The following is a 22,740-nucleotide window of genomic DNA, read 5'->3' as shown; positions in this document are numbered from 1 at the left end:
TGAACAAAATTCCTACACCAGTCACACAGAAATAATAATTTCAAAGGAATAAAAATGTTTATGTAAAAATTATATAGACAAATAGCTTTTTTTTTATATAAAACACAAAGACGGATAACGTATGATGCAACGCACACTGATTTGCAAAAGTATTTATTAAATGTGTGTTACATCCCCATACATGATTTATTTAATTATAAGTCGTTAATGGCGTTAATACAATTATAGTAACATTAAATGTTCACGATATCATGTCAAATAGAATACTTGAGAAATCGTCGAATCAAAGTGTATCTGTGCTTGAACTTTATAGAAAAAACTGCCACATTTCGAAACAGGACCGCGAATACACATCGGTCGGGATTTCATAATGTAGTTGAAGTTAACTTTGCCTAAATGCACAAGTTATTCGATAAGCTAATTTTTCATGGTTTTACTGATCATCAGCACGTTGACCAATGTTGCTTCCTTTTCGATTTGAGAAATACATATGGGATTGCCAGAAGAAGTGATTAATAGTGATTACGAATAAATTCATTCTACTTCTTTTTCAGAACAAACATTCCAACATCTCGCGAACAGAACAATCAAATATTATCCAGTTTCTTTTGCAAAGAAGAGAAGTGATGCCATACGTTCAAACACAGTATATCCTTGCTACTTGGCCACGCAAAAAATTCCGCGCAAACGTCGGCCACTATAATTTCATGCTAGTTTTAATTAAAACATTTGCATAAGTCGTTTATTGTAATAAAATCAAATATAGCCATATTAAAACAGTCGTTGTAAATAAGTCATATTAGTCATATCTATCATAAAATACTAGACGTCGAATAAATTAATTAAATAAATTTAATTTAATTAATTAAACTCGACAAAACGCAGATTACAAAACAGATATACAGATTAAATTTCCAAGAATAAAAAATATATTACTTGCAGCGAATAATTACTTGTAAATACCTTCCTTGAACAATCCTGTGTATGCATGTATAACATTCGTATAATATTTATGTATATATACAGAGTGCGACAATGGTCGACGCTTGTTCTGATCAGATAATAATCACTACTGACAACAATGTTAAAACTCTGGTGCGGACTGTGAAAACAAAGGCATTACAAACGCGGCTTAGAATAATCCTTTCCCTTATCGCATGTAAATAAAATTATTTTATTCGCTATATAAAAAAATCTATGCAAATTTAAATATATATACATTATATACATTATATGTATATGTATATATAGATATATTTACATGTTTATAAAATCTTAAAAATAAAAAGTAATAAATGTTTATTGTGATAGCATCGTTAATGCTACACTACGATATTTTCAAACAATGAGAAAAATTAAACTGCAATAAAATTAATATGATAATGAAACTAACATGTGATAATACATAATTAAAGTCTACAACATTGTCATATCTCATATATACGTATTAAATAAATTACCGGTAATTTCCGTGATAACTAATATCTATTAAGCTCATCTTGGAAAATATCGCAGCGTTGCATCCCCAGTGGATATCAATCATGTAATTTTTTTCTCTAGAGTGAAAACATGAAAGGTGACATTTTTTTATGTATGTACGAATGTATGCACATGTACACACATACATACAACAAATTTTCATTTCTCACGCTTCCACCCTAAGGAAAAAAATTACATGATTGACACTCTGATCTCGAAAAGGAAATTCTGTTTCTTTTTCCTCTATTTTTTTTTTTTCTCTAAATCGCAACGTGACACGATTTGTAACGCCTTTGATTTCGCGGGCTGCGTTAGCAATTTACGTTACATCATAAAACTACGTACGACAGAGGAAACCCTTATCTATTTGCTGTGCAAGTAGCGTCGGCCGCGGCCGAGAGTCCTACGCGATCCCGATCAGTGATCGTCACTTCGCGTTTACGGTGCGAACACGAAGCGCCGACGTGTCCTAATCGGGACATTCCAAAAGCGCTACATCTAGCCTGTCCACGTGAGCAGACGCATTCAAAGATAAAATTTGATTGATTGATTAAACACGACGGAATCGTACATTATCGTTAGCCTCGATTGCAAAATGTATAAGACGTAGTATTTGAGTGTCATGTGAAGTACAAGACATGGGTATTGTCGAAAGTATGCTGATAAGTAATTGTTGCTGAAATATGTGATATTACATCAGATAAACGCGTAAAATGAAGTGTGTCGAACGCAGCTGTATTGTATCGGATACTTTTTCAGAAATGCGCAAAGATCGTACAACAGAATGAGCAGAACAGCAATGGTTTCCCTTCCTTACTTCTTTCAATCGTCGTTCTAATTATTCAACATCACGTAATTTTTCTCTTTTTCTTTGAAATTAACGCAATCCATTTTCACGGAAAGAACGATTTCGATGAAGTACAGCTAAAAATTTAGCTAGATACCTGCAAATCTGAAATTAATTTTGGATCATCAAAATAATTACGTAGAAATCTCATGATAAGCCATGTTGCAAAAAGTTTTGATATTCTTGCAACCAGCTTGAGTTCCTATATAATTATTTTGATTCTCAGATCTAATATCTAGCTAAATTTTTAAATACCTCAGCAAAACCATTCTTTCCATATCAAGATAAAATTTGTCCTCTTTTTTAAATATAATTGCAATATTAGCAAAAATTTTTTAAGCATTTAACAAAATAAATGTACGTCCTTCACTTGTTCGGATTTACGAAAGATTACAAAATTGCGTATTTTTTTTAATTTGCTATTTACAAATTAAATTAATGAATTTCTTCCGTGATGTTAATATAATTTTTCGCAGATCAGTAAAATCTTTAAAATATAAAAATCTTATTAAAATATAATAAATTATCTTAAATTCTTCAGAATGCATTGACTCGTTCCGATTTAAATGGACAATCGACAACCACATTTTTATAGTTTACTACTTTATCTCGAAGTTATATTAGAAGAAAATCGGACCGTTTCTCTCGACATTCGTCCAGTATCATTGCAATAGCTATGCAAGAAGAAATATCCCTACAACATATGACACAGCATTAGAGGAGAAACATATATATATGTATATATGTATACGTTTATATGGTGCTTTATACCCTACAATCGAAATGATCCAAACATTAATACGTTCTTAGATAAGCGACAATCCGGTAAACATCCGGTCGGTTGTCTCATCAATGTCTCGTTAGTGGAGAACTCTGCGTGTCATGGAAAATGTGAAATACGATCTCGCTTTCGTGAGTAAACGCACGACGAAATAACGTGGTATACAAATCAACGAAGTCACGTAAATGCCACTCGGCATTGTTTTTTTTTTTCAAGGTAAAAAGGCACCGATACTCGTGCTCTCCTATAACGCGATTTAACACTTTGAATTCACTGATCGCGCGACACGTGGCGTCAATTCGATTCGCGCCTCGCGACCGAGATCCTTTTATAATCTATTATTCGTTTCATCGACTTTCCTCTTTCAATATTGCATCATATGAATGCAGAGTCCCATTTAGATGCACAAGCCTGATAAACTGAGCCGAAAATAAAACGCAAAACAGAGCCGTTTGATTCAAAGTGCTAAAACGTCCGGCGAAAGTAGGATAAGTACAAAGTGGTTTCGTGGATCGCAAACCGTTGATCTGCCTATCGTACTAATGTTCGTTCTGATCATTTCACGCACATCGCATTCCAAATTTTCTATTACAAAGGTTTTTTTACACGAGTATATCTGTCTACTGCGTTTTACCGTTTGATCACGCAAGGCACGCAATACGCGCGCGTGTATGTATGTATCTGGCTCGTATAAAATAATTGACTACCTACTTATCATTAAGAAAAGGTACATTGTTGTCGCATTCGGTTTCTTCTTACGTGTGAACACAGTTAGAAAGTTTGGAACATTTCAAATGTTGAGCGCCTCTCCTTCCTTCATTGATATATACATACATATACTTTTATGCGCGTATATATATATGTGCATATGTATACATATATATGTGTAGGTACGCACGTATACACACATGTACAAGTACGTATGCACATATACATATACGTATATATATTATATATATGTATTATGTAAGAATATTAATAAAAGAATATGTCCGAATGCAATATTGCTTAATTCTACAATACATACATATGCCATAATATATTTATATATATGTATATGTATATATATATATATATATATATATATATATATAATATCTATATAGACTTTCCATATTCCTACATAACAACAACATAACTTCTCTGAATAAGGTTTTAACAAATTGAACACAAAGTTCCTACACTAGGGCAGATTGCATTTAGCGAACGGTGCTAACTATAAAACTGTGAAAGTTGCAGAATTGCGCTACATACGGGACGACCTGGTTCACACCGGCTTTTCTTCATCGTAACGGAGGCACCATTTCATCGTCTCGATTTTATCTCTATTACATAAATCAAATTATCTCGAGATCAATAGACTGTTAAATGTAGTTTTTCTAATTATTAATGAATTTATCTAACGTTATAATTAATTCACGTAAACAAAAAGGTTGACTGTGTTGCAATCTATTCGTCGAAAAGAAAACCAATTCACTTTGCTAGCAATCAGTCTCAAAATGGAGGCATTTGAAATGAAATTGCGGCACCTTCCGTTACGCGAAACAAGGCCGCGAGAAGATATTACGACGAGTCATTCTATTCCTTGATTAAAATGTCATCTAACGTAGTCTATTTTTTTACGATACACATCTAGATTAATCTTCGTCATTCGCGTTATCCGGCAACAGTGATATACCAGTCCGCATATATCGAGCTATAATTCTCTCTCTCTATCATGTGATATTAAATATAACGTATTCTTCGATCCCCATGATTTTACCGTGTTATCGAAATGATTATTTAAAAGTGTGTTAATTCTGTTATCAGTTAGTGCGTAATAGGAATGCACCTTGTGCTTCTCAGAGATTTTTATCTCGAAATTACAGACACATTCGTAATGTCGTTTAACGTAATACAAATTGTTCCTTCGAGAAGATTCAGTTTTTGTCATTGTACAACAAATATTGCACAATGTTAATTGCACATCTCGAATTAAGTCCGTCGAATTCTCGGCATTTCAGATAGAGATATTAAAAAATCGAAAAATAACGAGTTAAGATAATAATTTTAAAATAATTTTATAAGATAAGTTACAGATCTAATTTTTAACAAATTTTGCAATCTCTAATTCTCGTTTCATATTCTATAAAAAATAAACAACGTTATCAAAAAATATTTAGATGAATTTGGCTCTTTTAAATATAATATAAACATAAGCGTATAAAAACTTATCAGACAAAATACGTAATAAATTGTATATTTCTATACTACTGACTATGAATTAATTATATTCAAAATATATATATAAAAACTTCTCTATCTGTTACGTAGAAATTAAATTAATTACGCAGTAAACTTGACTAGCTGTCGTGAAATTAAGTTAAATGTTCAGAATTGATATTCTGTCTCGAAGGAACAACTGATCTTACAAAATAAATCACAACTAAGAATTACATTTTTCGACATTGTCACCAACATATTCACGCACAGTGTATATATGTATATAGTATATATAAACATAACACACCCATAATAAAAACAAAAAATACGTACGTCTATTATATATATAAAGCCAACATATGTATAAGTAAATATATATTATTGATGTCTCATAAATTCTCTAATAATATACATATATAAAAGGCCAAATGTACATTCACACGATATTAATATAACTATTCATTGATGTTACACTTTGATGAATGCGCGTTAATTCCGCATAAGAAGCTGAATATACACAAACAACGAATATACGCAAAAACATTAAAGTTAAAAATAGCATGTGATTCATAAGAATAAATTTGAGACGCTCGTTCGTGTCAAACGTGACAACAACAACAATTTGTCTAAACGTCTGCACATGGCAGCGCAATTAATTTTAGTGTCAGCGTCGCTTCGTTAATCCAACAATAGCATTGATCATTGATAAAAATCTCAATAGCGGCAGTATTTTTAAATAGCAAATGTCGTGGATTTTTTTCTCCAAGCACAAAAATTAATAGAATGCATTCGCGACTCTACCCTTACACGAGAGAGGGTAGAACGAATTTGTTCTTACACCTTGTTAGACGATATAATAATAACATATATATATATATAATTAAATTTATCCAAATCAGAATAGAAATCAAGATTCTACCGAAATCACGTTTATCACGCAATCACAATCGATTGTAATCATATATATATATATACACACACACGAAATAAAAGGTAACTTTTTAACACTTCATTCAGTTCTTTACAATGTATAGCTAATAATATGTAAATAAAATCTACTATAGAGTAAATATTAGTCATATATTCGGAACAAAACCTGTTATTTATCCAGTTTAAATTAGACTATAACGGGACAAGTAACGGGATTAATTTTGAAAGTTTTCGAACTTGATGTCGACATTCCTTTTGGTGTAAAATAAAGCTTTTCTGTGCTTTACGCACACATACAACGTATTATTTATTACAAAAATATCTTTTCAATGTAAAATAAAAAAGTTTTAATCGTGGTCTTTTTAAGACTATACAGCTATACACATAACGTCCTGCATCACCTTCGGGAGGTTTGTCGGAGAAAGCTCAGATAAACCGTTTAAGAAATACATAAAGCTATGACTTTTGAACATGAATATATTGCATGTAACGTGGCAAAAAATCTGTGTTCTTCATCAAAAAACTCTCTGAATTGATGATGCTCACGGTACAATAGTTAAAGTGAAACAAACTATATTTATTACATTTTAACTTATTGCACCGATGTATACCAATTCAGGGAGTTTATCGATAAAGAACAGACTTAAAATAATAAATTTATACCATAAATAATTGTATCAAGTTTTAAAACTTTCGAAATTATTTTCCTATTCTGTCCTATTATAAACTATTAACGCGCGCGCTTAAACAAATGGCGTTGCCAATTCAATTATACAAATTCAATAACGCATTTGACAACAACAAATGTAACAAAACAGATGTAACAAAGCAAATATACAATTCATCAATTTGCGATGATTATAGATAAATAAATTTTCTCAATTCTCAATTCTTTGATATATTATCACGCGTATAATTCCGAATAAAGTTTAAGTTATTTCAAAAATTGATCGGTGAAATAACTGGTCATGATATGACATCTATTTCCATTTCACGCACATACTGCGTCATTTACTATTCTATTTGAATTGCTATAGTGCATTAATCTATCTTTTTACAAGCAACCTTGCATCCGGAGTTAAACATTTACTCCAATTTTTATTATATATACGTAACATGTAATAATGCAATACTTCTCATAAAAAATCGTAAGCCTTAGTTCGAACAAGGTCATTTGTAATTACAGGATGGATAATTTTTGTCACTGAAACGCGTTAATAAACCTGTTTCCAATATAAAAATTTACATTTACATTCTCTACCTGCATAAATTTCATCATGAATACATTTTAATTTAAATACTTTTAATAATAGATTCAACAATATTTTCTGGAAAACAAGCAATTATATTTTGTGTTTCAAATTTTCTGGTTTTTTTTCCAAGAAGAAACAGGTTTCTTAACTATTTTCTTAAAACTCTCTTCTCTTTATACCTTAAGAGCAGCTTTGGGAGACCAATGGTGAAAACGGGCGGGTCCTGCGGGATAAGAAGGTTGATGTACCCACTTATTCCCTCGGTGTCCTATAAAAGGTGGCGGAGAAGGGCCACCGAGGAAATGCGGGGGCATTATATTGTACCATGGCTGGCTGATTGGATGAGGACCGTAACCCATACTGAAGGAATGGCCAAACCACGAACGATTTCTGTTCAGATGCAACCTAGGACTGTTCAAGTTGCGCCTCTTACCTGTACCGTTATTGCTATGCTGTTGATTTTGATTAGCGATGCTTAATGGTTTTGATTTCAATTGTTGTTCTGTACTTGCGGTTAGAGGGGATTTCTGAAATTATAACATCATTAAATTATACATCGAAATTATTTTATATATAATATTTTAGAGATATTACATCGAATATAGAGTTAGATTGGACATAAAAAACAATGAAGATAAGAATAGAAAAATAGCAAATATAATTAATAATACTAGAAAGGTTTATACAAGAATACATAAAGATTATTTTTAGAATAATTTCCGATGTCGAACTCGAATCTGCCATCGAAATATTTCCATTGGATCAGGTTTCTAAGATACAAAAGACAATTTTTCCAATATAGTAAAGTTTTATTAAAATCAAAAAACAAATCAGAAGAACTAAACGTTTAATTTTTGTTTTGTTATACTTTGGAATGGTTTCACTTGCCTTGCTCATCACTCGCACTCAAATTATTCGTAAAGAAATGCTATAGTTTAAAAATTGATACGTTAAATCTTAAAAATGACATGCTATATCTTAAAAATTTGACCTAATATAAATTTTCTGAAGACAGATTCGAACTCAGCATCCTAAAATTACATTTAAAAAATTGTTTCCTTTCTTGATACATATTAAAAATTATTCAAAATTTGTAAAGCAGTGTAATTATTTCAAAAATTAATAATTTAAATTTTTCAATTTGTTTTGTAAATCAATAATTTTATGCAACCTATTTGGGATATCAATTTATGATAGATTGGACGGATGTTTTATAAATTACCTATTTTTCAAACACTTTGCATGATTGAAAAAATATGTAACAAACAAGGAATAAGATAATTTATAAATTGATAAAACTAAATATTTCTGAGACAATAAGTTTTTCTGAATATACATTTATAAAAATTCTTTCGTTTGCTCTATTAAATTTAAATTCATGTTTGCACATCGCATAAATATTGTAAATTCAATCTTTTAATATATCAATTACTCACCTGTATCTTGATAGACCCCACGTGGGCTGGCTTATTCTCGTTCTCTATGTTTTCATTATGCTCGGCTTGAAAAATGGGTACAGTGTTTTCTTTATCATCGAATGATGCCAGCGTACAGTACGATCCCTTGCTCTCGCCAAATCGACAGCAGACTTCGTTGGGATCAACCCACAGCGTCAATTCCACCGGCAATGCCAGATCCTCGTACTTGACACCAGCCGCGTTCGCGGCACTTTCCAGGGTTGCGTCCCGACGATTGTGGCCATTGACGCGAATGCAACGGTAGCCCTGGCCTTTAAACGGTTTGTCGGGAAACCAGTGATTTTTGAAGCGTTCCGTCAGCAGTTCGACCAGGTGCCGCTTGAAGCATTCCAATTGATCGGGACTAAATTTTTCGCTTTTTTCGATCAGATTTACTAAGAACAGTACCGCCGCCTTGATCTCGTTGAGCATTTTGTCGCTGTTGCACACCCGGATTACAGGCCACCTGGACGCACCTCTCGCGATACCACAGTAGCAAGCTCTTGGAAACTAAAGTACCATTCGCCCAAGTCACGGTGGAGCACATAGAGCCCTTCTGCACCGTTGCAACGCTTGAATTTCTCAAGATCTATGTTTCGGGCGTGAATGGTTGGGATCTTGGCTGCACAACTTTTGTCACTGTATAATTTTGTGTATATTACGTAATCCGTACTAATGCTGCTACAATCTGTGCACAAAGAAAAAAAAAAAAAAATATTAACCATTTGTATAATGCATCTCAATACCTTGCCTCAAGATTTTTGAAGGCTTATCGAATTGGAATGTAGAATCCAATGCAATCAAAGATTTCTTGCTTCACAGTAAAAAGAGATATGATAGATAAGCTCACTTCCCAACTTTAGCTTTCGTGGCAGTAAACGTGGCAGTAAATGTGACAATATAAATTACTTTCCATTTTATCACAAATGATATTGAATTTTAAATTATGTATTTCGTAATATTTTAAATAAGTCATAGTATTTTACAGATAATGACATCACTACTTATTTTAATGACAAAGTTATCTCGCATAACACATACCATACAAGTTTATAAATCTCTTTTAATGTAACAATGACAAATGACTCAGGCTTATGCAGTTTTTGTAAATAAAAACTCAGTCGAATCTCACTTTGTTAGAATGAAAAGGAACATGCAAGAAACCGAGTTACGACATCAGAAATAAGAATTGTCTGAGATTTGATGTAAATGGAAAGAAATTATAAATATGATTCAACATTCTCAATTGGAAAGTAAATTCCACCTTCCAAGCCGACCCATCTGGTAATGCTCTACATTAGCACGTGGAACCAGAGCACGAGGCATGCTCTACTTTCCAGCACAATGAAAACAAGCACTCCAAAACACAGTTCGCGTCTCGATGCTTTCGACGCGACACGCAGCCACGTGTCTGATCGACGACGTGCCGAGATCGACGCAACCGATGTCGCGCGATCGAGGACATCGTTGCGTCATCCGCGCGGCCGGTCGCACCAACACGGAGAATCGGGGGCGCAATATGTTATGCACGCGAGTCAGGTTATGCAGTTACAATGGCTAGGTAGGTTAGGGAGATGCGAGAACACGGAACGGTTTGCGTCGACGATATCCGGCGACGTCGCGAGGCGGCACGAACACGATTCGCGACCAGATCACCGTAGGCAAATCGTTACTGTCCTCGTGTCAGATAGCTGCCGTTTACCAAAATGCGTGCGACGTGTGCATCTCGTCACCGTAGACAAATCGCGCTTCATGAATATACACTCGATCGCGGAAATGCCATGAGCGAGACGGCGACACGGAATCCTGCATCATAGCATGAATCTGATATCGTGACTGATAATAACGTTAAATTGATCTTACGGATAGGCGACGACGAAGATTCGTTACGTTGCCAGCGGAGCCACAGCCACTACGTCTTCTCTCTTTCTACAAGTAAACGTACTCGACCTAACACGTGTTACGTTGCACCCGTGATCATAGAATGTGCTTCCGACGTAGACGTTCGTCTCTCGTGGCTGCTTGTTCACAAATAAAGCTGACTTTTCATATGCGCCACGCTGCGGTAGCAAAATGCTTGATGGGTGATCTAAAGGTGCATTCACATGCAAGCGTCAAGCATCAAATAGTGGAAACAGCAACCAATCAGCTAGGCGATACGGGCAGTGATGTTTTTTTAGCTCGGATCCTCATACGAGTTTTGATATCGAACGCTGATTGGCGAAAAACGAATGGGTGATGGATGGTAAATTTCACCATCACAACCGGCTTTTCACCAATCAGCGAAGCGATGTTTACAGTGGCGTAAAAAATATCGCCTCGCTGATTGGTTGTTGCTCCGCTGCTTGACTAATAGCGTTTTCGGCCCGACCGGGTTTCCATCAACTTAGATTAGAAAATGCTTCGCTATTGGTTGACGTTACACGCTCTATTAATAGGAGAGCACGAAACGTCATTATTTCAATCCAGGTTAATGCAAACTCGGTCGGGCCGAAAATGCTATAAATTTGAAACAAGTAAAGTGCGCTATTAATTGTGAACATAGTAGAAAAGGTATATGACAAAAGGAACACAACAGAAAAATAACAGTAAAGGATTAAATATTCTTTAGAATACAATTCTCTGCTTTAAAAACAAATTCTCTACTTCAAAAATGTTAGATCTAAATTTCAATTCATATAAAAAGATAATTGTTTTTAATATCATAATTCACTTATTTATAATTATATTCTCTGCTTTACAAACACAAATTACCTTCTTATATAATTTTTATGTTTTTAAAGCAGAGAATATTTTATTCTAAAAAACTGCTTTTTTACCCTTTACTATTATTTTTCTATTATGTTTTACAACTTTGTTATGTTTACAGTGCTACTTGCTTCAAATTTAGCGGTGTGTGGCACAACGCATTGAAATGTTCGTACATAGCGCTGCATCTCGTCAGTATGATGGATTTTCTAACCTAAATAATCGTCAATGCTTAATATCTCGATTCGTGAGGCCGACCTAACGTTTTGTCTTACAGATTCTTTTTCGGGCAAAAACACATCGAATGAGCCTAATTAATCGGAGGTGTAATGCGTATTCTAAATAATTACCTTTTTTTAAAATAATAAAACAAGTTTATTTTTCCAAGTAATAGCATAAGATATATTTTTATCGTTGTATTATCCTTTTGTGAAAATTATTTGTCTCTTTTAGATTATAAAATCACCATAAAATGTTTTTGGTAAGAGTCATTAGAAAATCCGCGGTGGCGGTGAGCCCAGTTAAGCAGAAATGTAAGCTGTATTCACATCATGCATCATCGAGAACAACGATTCATTCTACCATTCCTTTGAGATCCTTGAGATTCTGCAGTGACAGTCCACCCAAGTGTTGGAATTGCGACTATGTGTACAAATCCGAGTTATTTTGCTCAAAGTGTAAAGTATTGCAAGAATTACCACGGAATTTGAATTATTTCGATATCATCGGAATCAAAAGGGATTACAATGTAGTGAATGAGGAAATTCATAAAAAATATAGAGAGCTGCAAAAAATATTGCATCCCGATAAGTTTGGTAACAAATCTGAAGTAAGTATTCATCGAATAAAATTTAGACGATCTTTTCTCAGAAATTTCTTAATTTATTAGGTGCGCAACTAAGTTCTCGCTGTTATTTTGATGGCATTTCCATCAAAATAACAGCGAGAACTTAGTTGCGCACCTAATATGATAATTACAACTTTTTTTTCTTATCTGTAAGTGAAACTTGTTTTAACTGTCAATAGAAAGAAAGGCAAATCTCAGAGAAGTTGTCATCTCTAATAAATAAGGCTTATAGTACGCTGATGCATCCATTAAAAAGAGGATTGTATATGTTAGAATTAAAAGGTATATCAATACCAGAAGGCACTACCAGCTTGAATCCAAAATTTCTCATTGAGATTATGGAACGTAACGAAGAGATAGAAAATGCAATAAAGGATAAAAATAAAATCTTGAAGCTGGCCAAAGAATCTAAGGAACTGCTCAATACAATGTCAAAGTAATTTTTCATAGCTTTAAATCTTAAGTATTAAAATCGCATTTAGTACTTAATGTTGTTTCTATTCTTTTTATTTCAGGCAAGTGGCAGAGGCATTCAGTAAAGAAGATATTGAAACAGCAACAAAAATTTTAATAAAAATGAAATATTATGATACTATAGATAATAGATTAAAGAAATTAAAGCATGATCTAGGTATAGTAGAATAAATATATCATTTACTTAGGTGATTTATAAATGTATTGTGTTTACAAATAACTTTTTACATGAAAAATTATAATTTCTTTGTTAGCTATATAAAATGTAAAATAATGTTCTTCTGTTGTATTATATGTATACTATACTTATGTGTCTGTCATGTGTGCTTATGTGTTGTATTATATGTACAGATGTTTGCTTAATAGATTTTAGAACTTGTACAATCACATTTTATTGCGTCAATAAGTTTATATATTTATATTAAAGTTATAATCTAAATAAGTATATATGAGAAATATATATTTATTATATAAAAGTATAGAAATCGCTGATATTATGCGAAAGCAAAAAACGTAAAGAATCAGATCAATGATTTGATCGATTAAGATGTATTAAGTTAGTTAACTACTGGTGTCCAATTTTTGATTACATTATAATTGTCAATTATTTTAATTGATTGATCATCAATTGATTGATCAATTTTAATTGATTGATCAACAATTGATTGATCAATATTTCGGTGCTGCGAAAATCCCATGACAATCAAAATCAATAATGTAACATTTATAGTGTCAATCATCAATGATTTGTTGAGCGAGTCAAATGATAGTCGGAATGATATAAAAAATAATGTTTATTGATATATATATATATATATATATATATATATATATATATATATCGAATCTAAGGAGTTAAAGCGTAACCATTCCAGCTCGATCAAACGCACAAATTCCAATCTTGCGTTAATACTGCATTAGTGATCACATAATTATTGCGTTATGTCAAAATCAACATTATTATATTAGCGATTTAATTGTTTATTTTGAAGAAATAACCCGTGATCACGAAACGTTCAATTTATATACAATAATAAATATTTTAATTAGTTAACAAATATATCATTTGCTTGATCATTGACCTGATTCTTTATGTTTATTATATAAACATAATCCTGAGAACTTTACATGAGAAAATATTTTATTTATTATTCATTAATATCCTTTATTCTGATTAATAATAAGAAAATAAGTCTACATAAGAAATACTTAATATATATTTTCTCACTTTTACTTATTATCTGTTTTCCATTGCTCTATCCACTGACATATTCTATCTACATTAACTATCAGCTCATCTGGAGTATCATTCGTTAATTCATGCACTATTTCTGGCTCAAACGAGTCTTTTGCTTCTTGGACAACAATTTCAAAAATTTCAGCTTCTACATTGCTCTGTAGTTTCTTCTTGTTATAGCCTCTTTCTTTTAAACGGTCGTATAAAATAGTATTGTTTGTTCTGAGCACAAACACAATATCAAACCAACTTACAGGGAACAAGTCGGCACTGTGATAGTCCACGATTTGTCCTCCTTTTCTCATCCAATTCTCCATAAGTTTCAGTAACTAGAAAGAGATATTGCAAACAAAAATTTGTATGTTTAACATATGACCTAGATAATATAATCTATAGAAAATATTTCATAATTTAAATTTAACCAAACTTGTTAGCCAATTTTAAATAACTTAACATTGTAGGTTGTGGATCATCAATAATTCATGTTTTTATTTGTTCATTATATTTATTAGATAACATATATACTCATTCAACAGAATTATCACATATATAAATTTATATCAAAATTTAAGATAAATAAGTGTAACTCCGTGAAAAATGATCGGGTTTAAGTTTTTTTTTTTTTCATTTTCAAGAGTAAAATCTATACTTTACGAAGTTTTCAATGGATTTTGAATCTATCGTTAACCTTATCTCTTTTAAAAAATAAGGACCCTTTTTTTTATATAGAAATTTGCACAGTTTGATAGACTATGGTGGAATAAATTTTTTTCGTACAATATAAATTTACCTATGCGATAATTTTGTTGATAAGTGTATTTCATAATTTAAACAACTACAAAAATTGTGATTAAAGAAATCAAAATCTAATGTTCGTATTACAGCAATAGACAATTGTATTGTATTTATGTTTTTTGGCCAATTCTACCAATGTAAAATTAACTTAAATCTTGACTTAACTTTTATTTACTCCAAATTCTAAGAATTTCTTAGATTCAGAATTAAAATATTCTTAGAATTAGAAAAAAATAAAGAATAAATTAAAAAAAACATTAAAATTAATCTTATGTTGATAGTACCAGGCCTTGATCAATTAAAAAGGAACTTCCACTATCAAATGTTCAAAATAACGAAAATGTTCATCATGATTGAACCATTTCTAATCATAATTTTCATCAATTATTACTTTGAGGAAGAATTTTAGGCATAGGAGTTGCGTTTAGCGATAAGTACATATGTTATGTAACTTAGATACAACTTTAAATTTATAACGATTAAACTAACATTTATAATGACCCAGAGAAGTTTGTTATTTGTTTAACTTCAAAAATATACATTATTAGCACATAAAACTAATTCAGCTTGTTGTTCTTTCCTTTTTATTATTTTTTTATTATTATTTATTAATTTATTGAGCCTTTTTAATTTATTGTTTATTAAAAAGTAACTGCTAGCCAGCATCAATATCAACATTGCGTACATTTAATTTTGCAATTATATGATTATATTTCTTTAACAGCCTAAATATCCAACTTGAGTCTAGTGTACGTCTATGAAAGGATCATGTGACATGGAACATATTAACGAAATGTAACTATGGCTACAAGAATAATTACCGCGTCTTCATCCAATACGCTGCATTGTAACTCCTCGTCATATTCCTTCACACATCCAGTCTCAATAGCTACTTTACTGACGTCGATCCAGTTTAGTTTAGTTTCTTCCTCCAACAGATGTGCCATCAAGCTCTTGCCTACGCCTGGTGTACCTAAAAAAAACCATTGACAATAAATTATTAAGGGTATTCGGAATTTATACTGAATAATTACAACTATACCACATACCACATATTAAAATGTTAGGTGCGCTCCTACGCATGTTCATCTTGTATAAATATATGTAACAGCAATCAGATCACTGTTAATTTTTTTTCTTTCTTTGTTAATATTACTTGCGTGCAACGTGATCCTTCCGAGATCACCATGGTCACATTTATCATGATAGAAGGGATAACATGTAGTCTATTTTCTGTTCTTGCACTAGACTGTTTCAGAACTCTCTTTCTCGCTTTAAACATATATCAAACGTATATCTATCTCACTTTAAGTTCCAAAAGTGTACACTAGTTCAGGCACAGAAAACAGATCTATATATATATGCCTAATTAACACTGACGCAACAAGCGTCAAGCAGCAACCAATCAGTAAAGCGATATTTACAGTGGCGTAAAATATCGCCTTGCTGATTGGTTGCTGCTTCGCTGCTTGACGCTTGTTGTCCAGTATGAATAAGCATTAGACAATGGGTGAGAATTACGTCTTGATAACTCTAGGATACATTTTTGTTATAATATACGTAATGTAACTTATAGCTTAGAATTATTTGAGCGTAATTGCTAAATGCAGCCTAGAACGCGTTTACAATGATGTTAGCGCATTAACATATAATTTATGTTACGCATACTATAGAATTTCAGAGGTTAATTTTAAAGGTTGTAATCGAAGTCTCGCTACAAGTCTCGCTTTGAAGCATTTAATGGACTAATTAGAAGGAAGAATTTTACAAACTGACTACTTGCAGCATCGCGTTAACCATACTCTTAAACATCTGCAATTTTGTTACAAATAAACAAAATTTAAATTTAAAAAAAGGATTTTGAAACTCTACTTTCGAATGATAACTATATTTTTTGAATTTATAATGAGTTTTATAATTATAAATCGAACAAAGATAATGCGTATAAGAGCGGAACACAAGATGTACACGTGTAAAATATTTATTTAATTAACCCAGCAAACGAGAATGGAAATGGATTAAAATGGATTCAGATTTTCAGAAATACGAATTCATTTATACATATAACATAAGCACACATTATGTACATATACAGGGTTGGGTTGTTAAAAAGATAAAAATTAAGTTAAAAAATTAAAAAATTAATTAATTAATTTTAACTTAACTTAGTTACATTTTAGACTCTTAACTTTTTAATTTTATTTAGTTACATTTTGTCCGTAACTATTAATACTTGTTATTTAATTTTTTGAAGTTAAGTCTTAAATACGCAACAATAGCGATAACTTAAAATGAGGTGAGGGTTGCAGAAGTGAAATTTACTAGATGTTGACCAATGAAATTATAAATATTTTAATGAATTTTCTCACTTTTGTAATTTTCACCTCATTTCAAATTACACAATTGACCTCCAGGGTATTTCTAAGAATGAAAACTAGGATAAAACTAGGATGAAAAATGAAAAGTGAAAATTTTTTCCATTAACTTCAATGGTAAAAATTTTCACTTTTCACTTTCTGTCCTAGGAATGAAGTTTCATAATTGATACCTAGATTTCAATGGCTGCGTTCAACGGACTCAACAGTTGAGTGAGCGCTCGCTGTTATTGGTATATTCTTTTAGATCATCCAATCAGCATTTTAGATCTGGAAGAATTCATCAATAGCAGCTGAACTCCACTGAACTCCAATCTATCAGAAATCGTGTATTTGGATATATTTAGTTTCTGATAGGTTGAAATCTATTATTACTTATTATTATCGCTACTCCCTCGTATTATGTCTGAAGCTTTAGCTACAGGCCAGTATTCACAGTCGAATCTTATATACCGATATCTTATATAGGTCATAATTTACATATCTTTCTGTTATTGTTAAATTTAGGACAAGTTTATTGTTATTTTGTTACAATAATAAAAGTTCTCTTCTAACGATAATTATTTAATGATAACATCGTTAAGGATTACAGAATAGAACTCTAAATAATTATTCTATCCTAAAGTGTATGTGACTACTATACACATCATACGCACACACACACACACACACACACACACACACACACACACACACACACACACACACACACACACACACACACACACACACACACACACACACACACACACACACACACACACACACACACACACAAATACCTTATTACGTATCCCATCACACTATCAGGCCTCCGTTTCTTGCTCTCCTTTCTACTTTTTTATATAAATATAAATATATTACCCGTTCGCAAATACGTGCCGAATCGATCAAACTCGATTATTGGAATCTGTTGGAATCACTCCTGCTGCTCGGACGCTGTTGCCATGAAAGATTATTAAAAAATCAGCCGTGACAGCTGGATACCCAACAATTCCAACCCTTAATTCACAAACACAATAGAATAGTAAGCTTTAAGTCTTAAGGAATTGACCAATCATAGTCGATTATTCTTCTCACATTCAACTGTGATTGATCAATTTGTTAAGACTTAAGGCTTACTACTTTATTGTATTTGCGGACTTGAAGTTTAGAACTTCCACTTGTCACACTTTCCGAAGGAAGAAACATCTAAAAATCCCATTGGATTCATGTTCCACAAGATCTATTACGATAATTAACGAGACAATCTTAAATCCTGCTGTGGAAATCCTGAAAAAGATAAAGGTAATTCGTGGGGGAAAGAAAGTGCGAGATGCATGTAACGGTTATGATTCCAAATCTTGTTTTATCTCCCAGATGCGGAATACGTGGAGGAGAACGATGATCAACCTGGACGTTCCTCTCGTCGGTTGACGTGCGCCATGCAGGATAGAATTATCACGCGCTACGTGCACGAGCTGTTATCTGAGGCGGTGCTCGAATTTCGCGACTTCCGCCTCGATAAAGCGCTATCGGACCGTAACGGCGCGCGATGACAGTGGTCGTTTTGCATTTCTTGGTTAGCTAGAGTACGCACGCGAGCAGATAATCCTTGATTCACCACAGTTCTCGGATACGTGTGATCTGCGGCACAGTATCCCGATTCGACATTTCGACATTTGATATACGGGATTATGAATTCGACCGAGAATCGCAGTCACAAGGACGACACGATTAACGGAATTTGACGAGATCCACATCATCAACGAGTCTCAGAACTTTCCCAGGTCCAAGAAAAAAGAAACAAAATGGGGGACCATCGGCAACAGTTGGACTACTTGATCAAGTGGTTGGCTACCTTCGATCTCCAAGCGCCACATAATTCTGTGGAGGAGATAAGCGACGGTGTTGCCTTAGCCGAAGCCTTAGCCAAAATCGCACCAGAATGGTTTACAGCGGTGTGGAAGGCGAAGATCAAGACCGACGTGGGCACCAACTGGCGCCTTAGAGTGAGCAACATGAAGAAGATCGTAGAGGCTGTGATGGAGTACTATGTGGAATGTTTGAATCAGCAACTATCCAATTATGTTAAGCCGGATGCGACCAAGATAGGCGAGCACTGTGATAGCGACGAGCTGCGCCGCCTGCTGCAGCTGATTCTTGGTTGTGCCGTCAATTGTAACCAGAAGCAGCTACTCATCACGAGGATAATGGGTATGGAAGAGACGGTACAGCAGGTGTTAATGCAAAGTATCCAGGAAGTGAACTTCGAGTCTCTAGTGCCAGATGTACCAGACAGTGCTCAACAGAGACTTTATGCTGATTTCCAGGCGGCAGTGGACATGAGAGACCAACTGGCACAAAAGTGCCACGAGCTCGATCAACAACTCTCTCTGTTGCAAGAAGAGAAGATCGCATTAATCGCAGAGAATAAGAAACTCCAGGAGCGGCTGGACGAGTTTGAGAACCCGGAAGAATCCTTTAAGTATTCCGAGCGGAAGCAAGTGGAAGCATTGAAGGATGAACTGTTCAAGATGGAAACATCCAGGGATGATTATAGATTGAAGGCAGAGCTATTGGAAAAGGAAAATTTGGAGCTGCAGTCGAGGAATGAGAATTTACAAAAGGCAGCTGACGAAAGAAATCACCTGAAGGATGAAGTGGATGCCTTGAGAGAATACAAAGACAAGGTAGAAAGGTATGAAATTATGATAGAATCATACAAGAAAAAGATAGAGGACGCGAGTGACCTTAAGAGACAGTTAAAAATATTGGAAGATAATAGTAAAGAAAATATACAATTCAAATTTAAATACGAGGAAGAAGTTAAGCTCACAGCAAAGCTGCGTAATCATCTGGAGTTATGCAAGCAACAGCGCACAGAAGCCCATCACAAGCTGGATGAAAAGAACAACAAGTGCGATCGATTGGAGTTTGATTGCAAGAAAATGGAAGCAAAGCTGGGTGCTGTAGAGAGGGAGAGAGATCGGCTGATTGTCGAAAGAGATACCCTAAAAGAAATGAACGAGGAGTTGAAGTGCATGCAATTGCAAGCCACCGAAAACATGGCAAAACCCAGCGCTGACAGCACCAATGTTTCTGGCTCGGAAATGATGCCATTTGAGGTAAAAGAAAAACTGTTCTGCCTGCAGATGGAGAACAAGATGATGAAGATAAAGTTGAATGGCAATGAGGACAAGCTGCCAAACATACAAGCATTACTTGAGGATTCCGAGGAACGTTTTAACACGAAGCAAGAACAACTTCGTAAGGCAAATCAGAGGATAATGGAGTTAGAAACCCAACTGGAAGAAACGGTGGGTACTCAAGTTAGCAGCAGTGACAGCAAAAGTGACAACGTAAGTCCGAATCAGAAGCTGTCGCAACTGCAGGACGAACTGCGGAAAGTGCAAGCTGACAAAGAACGACTGACGCTGCAGCTCGAGGAACGTGAAAGTGCTTTGCAGACTCAAAAGCAGGAAGCTTTTGCTCTTCAGGAGAAGCTCACGCGGAAGAAGTATGAAAACGCCGCGCTGGAGGAACGTCACAAGAAATATATTGAAAAGGCCAAGAGTGTCATAAAAAGCCTTGATCCGAAGCAGAATAATTCTTCGCCGAACGAAGTCATCATGTTGCGTAACCAGCTGATGGAGCAGCGTAAGATGATCGAGGACATGGAACGTTCCATGAAAGAATCCAGGTTGTTGCGAGAAATGGAGGAGAAGCTGATGGTGACCGCCTTTCATAGGTTGGGCGGGAATTGCCATAGAGAGGTGATGGATCAACGCCTCGCGGCGCTTAGTGCGGGACAGGGTCAATCTTTTCTAGCCAGACAAAGGCAACCCGTGTCGAGACGTTATCCGCCTTATAACTCGAAATAAGGAAACGAACAAAAATAAGTTGATTTGACATTTAAGTATTATTATAAAGTGGTAAAAGGTGATTTGAAATGATATTCTTAATAGTGCGATAAATATGATATCACATACTTAAATTCATGAACTTGATCAGATTTATTCAACTGCCCATTTATTCAGCATCATATTAACTCGGTAACATAACATGCTACATATATCTCCTTGTTATGATTGTCTCTCAATTGATTGTATTTCTTTCGATGTAGATACAATTGAATGATTCCGAGCAAAAGTGAAATATCTCCACTTTTTAAGTAAGTAAAAAGATTGATTTTTTACGAAGCCTTATGAAGTTAATAATATAGAAACTGCTTACAAACTGTTAATGATAACTTTTTTTCTAACATTTTTATTTTATGTATCCAGCCAATTTTTTGTTTTCCTATAAATATAATATAATATAATTTTAACATTTGAATTTTCAGATTTTCATTCAATAACATAAAGATTTTCTAGCTATTAGAGATGTGCCAACATGTTCCTATATCTTTAATGAGTATGTAAAAAAATAATCGCACAAATATCTCCAACAGTTAGAAAAGCAAACTAAATTTTTGTACTAGAATTGTATCTATATCGCAGAGGTTTACCATCATTATCTTATCTCAATCAGGTTTTCAATAAAAGATATATATATTAAATTGTAAATAAGATTATATATAGATATTGGAATGTTTTACTTCACATTAAGCTAAATATTACACAAGATGTCGAATATTCTGTAATATTTTAGAAATTTTATCCGATATAGAAATATTTTAAATGATACTTATATCGAAGAACACTTATTATGTTTAAGGATAGTATTGTATATATTTACAATGTTGACGCTTTTTTCAGAGTTATTGACACTAAATGTACATTCATAAATATTATTATTTGCTTTGTGCAGCAATACATGATAAACCAAATTATTGTAAATAATGTATAGAGCGTTCTATACACATTTCTTGGCTTTGAAAAATATAATATACATATAAATTATATAAATATTGCAACGCAAAGAATTCATATATTTATATCTTTGTAGTCACGCGCGTTAATATTATTATGATTAACATTATTTATTTCACATATGTATAATTTATGTTATATACATTTGTTTTACAATTTTATTTTACAAATCTCCAATGCACATGGCAATGAAGAATAAACTAATGTATGGAATGTACATACAGAGATAATCATACATAAATGCACTGTATTAACATACGACATGTGAATGATATGGAAGCGAATTTCATCAATATCTATACAGTTATGATGCGACGTTTCAGAAAACAAATATTTTATTGTAATAGAAAAACGTTTGTTGAAATTGTTATAATTCATTATTAAATTTTTTTTATTGGCAAGATTGGTTGTTCGATGAATTACTTATATCTAACTTATACATATTTTATCTGCTCTTCTAAT

The 22,740-nt window shown here is 33.3% G+C and overlaps 4 protein-coding genes across 5 annotated transcripts; 2 read left to right on the top strand and 2 right to left on the bottom strand.

Moving 5' to 3' along the window:
- Window positions 1-137: 137 nt before the first annotated feature.
- Window positions 138-10,971, bottom strand: LOC105147470 (protein BTG3). Its single transcript, XM_011058500.2, has 3 exons — window positions 10,813-10,971; window positions 8,929-9,637; window positions 138-8,019 (listed from the first exon to the last, which is right to left on the bottom strand). Exons 2-3 carry the CDS (start codon window positions 9,379-9,381, stop codon window positions 7,666-7,668), a joined length of 807 nt encoding a protein of 268 aa, XP_011056802.1. The 5' UTR covers window positions 9,382-9,637; window positions 10,813-10,971; the 3' UTR covers window positions 138-7,665.
- Window positions 10,972-11,412: 441 nt separating this feature from the next.
- Hsc20 (iron-sulfur cluster co-chaperone protein HscB-like protein, mitochondrial) lies at window positions 11,413-13,407 on the top strand. 2 transcript variants are annotated; one of them, XM_087406048.1, is made up of 5 exons: window positions 11,413-11,502; window positions 11,819-12,084; window positions 12,151-12,526; window positions 12,724-12,980; window positions 13,060-13,407. In XM_087406048.1, the coding sequence occupies exons 3-5, from the start codon at window positions 12,170-12,172 to the stop codon at window positions 13,187-13,189; spliced, it is 744 nt and encodes a 247-aa protein (XP_087262174.1). In that variant the 5' UTR covers window positions 11,413-11,502; window positions 11,819-12,084; window positions 12,151-12,169; the 3' UTR covers window positions 13,190-13,407. The 2 variants fall into 2 exon arrangements, with proteins under 2 accessions (XP_087262174.1, XP_011056803.1); XM_011058501.2 differs by having other exon boundaries at window positions 11,416-11,502; window positions 11,819-12,021.
- Ak6 (adenylate kinase isoenzyme 6) lies at window positions 13,198-16,308 on the bottom strand. Its single transcript, XM_011058502.2, has 3 exons — window positions 16,100-16,308; window positions 15,872-16,023; window positions 13,198-14,584 (listed from the first exon to the last, which is right to left on the bottom strand). Exons 1-3 carry the CDS (start codon window positions 16,137-16,139, stop codon window positions 14,249-14,251), a joined length of 528 nt encoding a protein of 175 aa, XP_011056804.1. The 5' UTR covers window positions 16,140-16,308; the 3' UTR covers window positions 13,198-14,248.
- A 1,481-nt stretch (window positions 16,309-17,789) lies between these two features.
- On the top strand, window positions 17,790-22,679 carry hook (hook microtubule tethering protein). The gene is made up of 2 exons (XM_011058503.2): window positions 17,790-18,712; window positions 18,785-22,679. Exon 2 carries the CDS (start codon window positions 19,216-19,218, stop codon window positions 21,286-21,288), a length of 2,073 nt encoding a protein of 690 aa, XP_011056805.1. The 5' UTR covers window positions 17,790-18,712; window positions 18,785-19,215; the 3' UTR covers window positions 21,289-22,679.
- Window positions 22,680-22,740: the final 61 nt, after the last annotated feature.

The sequence above is a fragment of the Acromyrmex echinatior genome, chromosome 4 (assembly GCF_024713525.1).
Source record: "Acromyrmex echinatior isolate Ae372 chromosome 4, ASM2471352v2, whole genome shotgun sequence".
Classification (NCBI taxonomy): domain Eukaryota; kingdom Metazoa; phylum Arthropoda; class Insecta; order Hymenoptera; family Formicidae; genus Acromyrmex; species Acromyrmex echinatior.
Note: the sequence above shows the minus strand (reverse complement) of the source record. Positions and strands in the feature narration are given on the sequence as shown.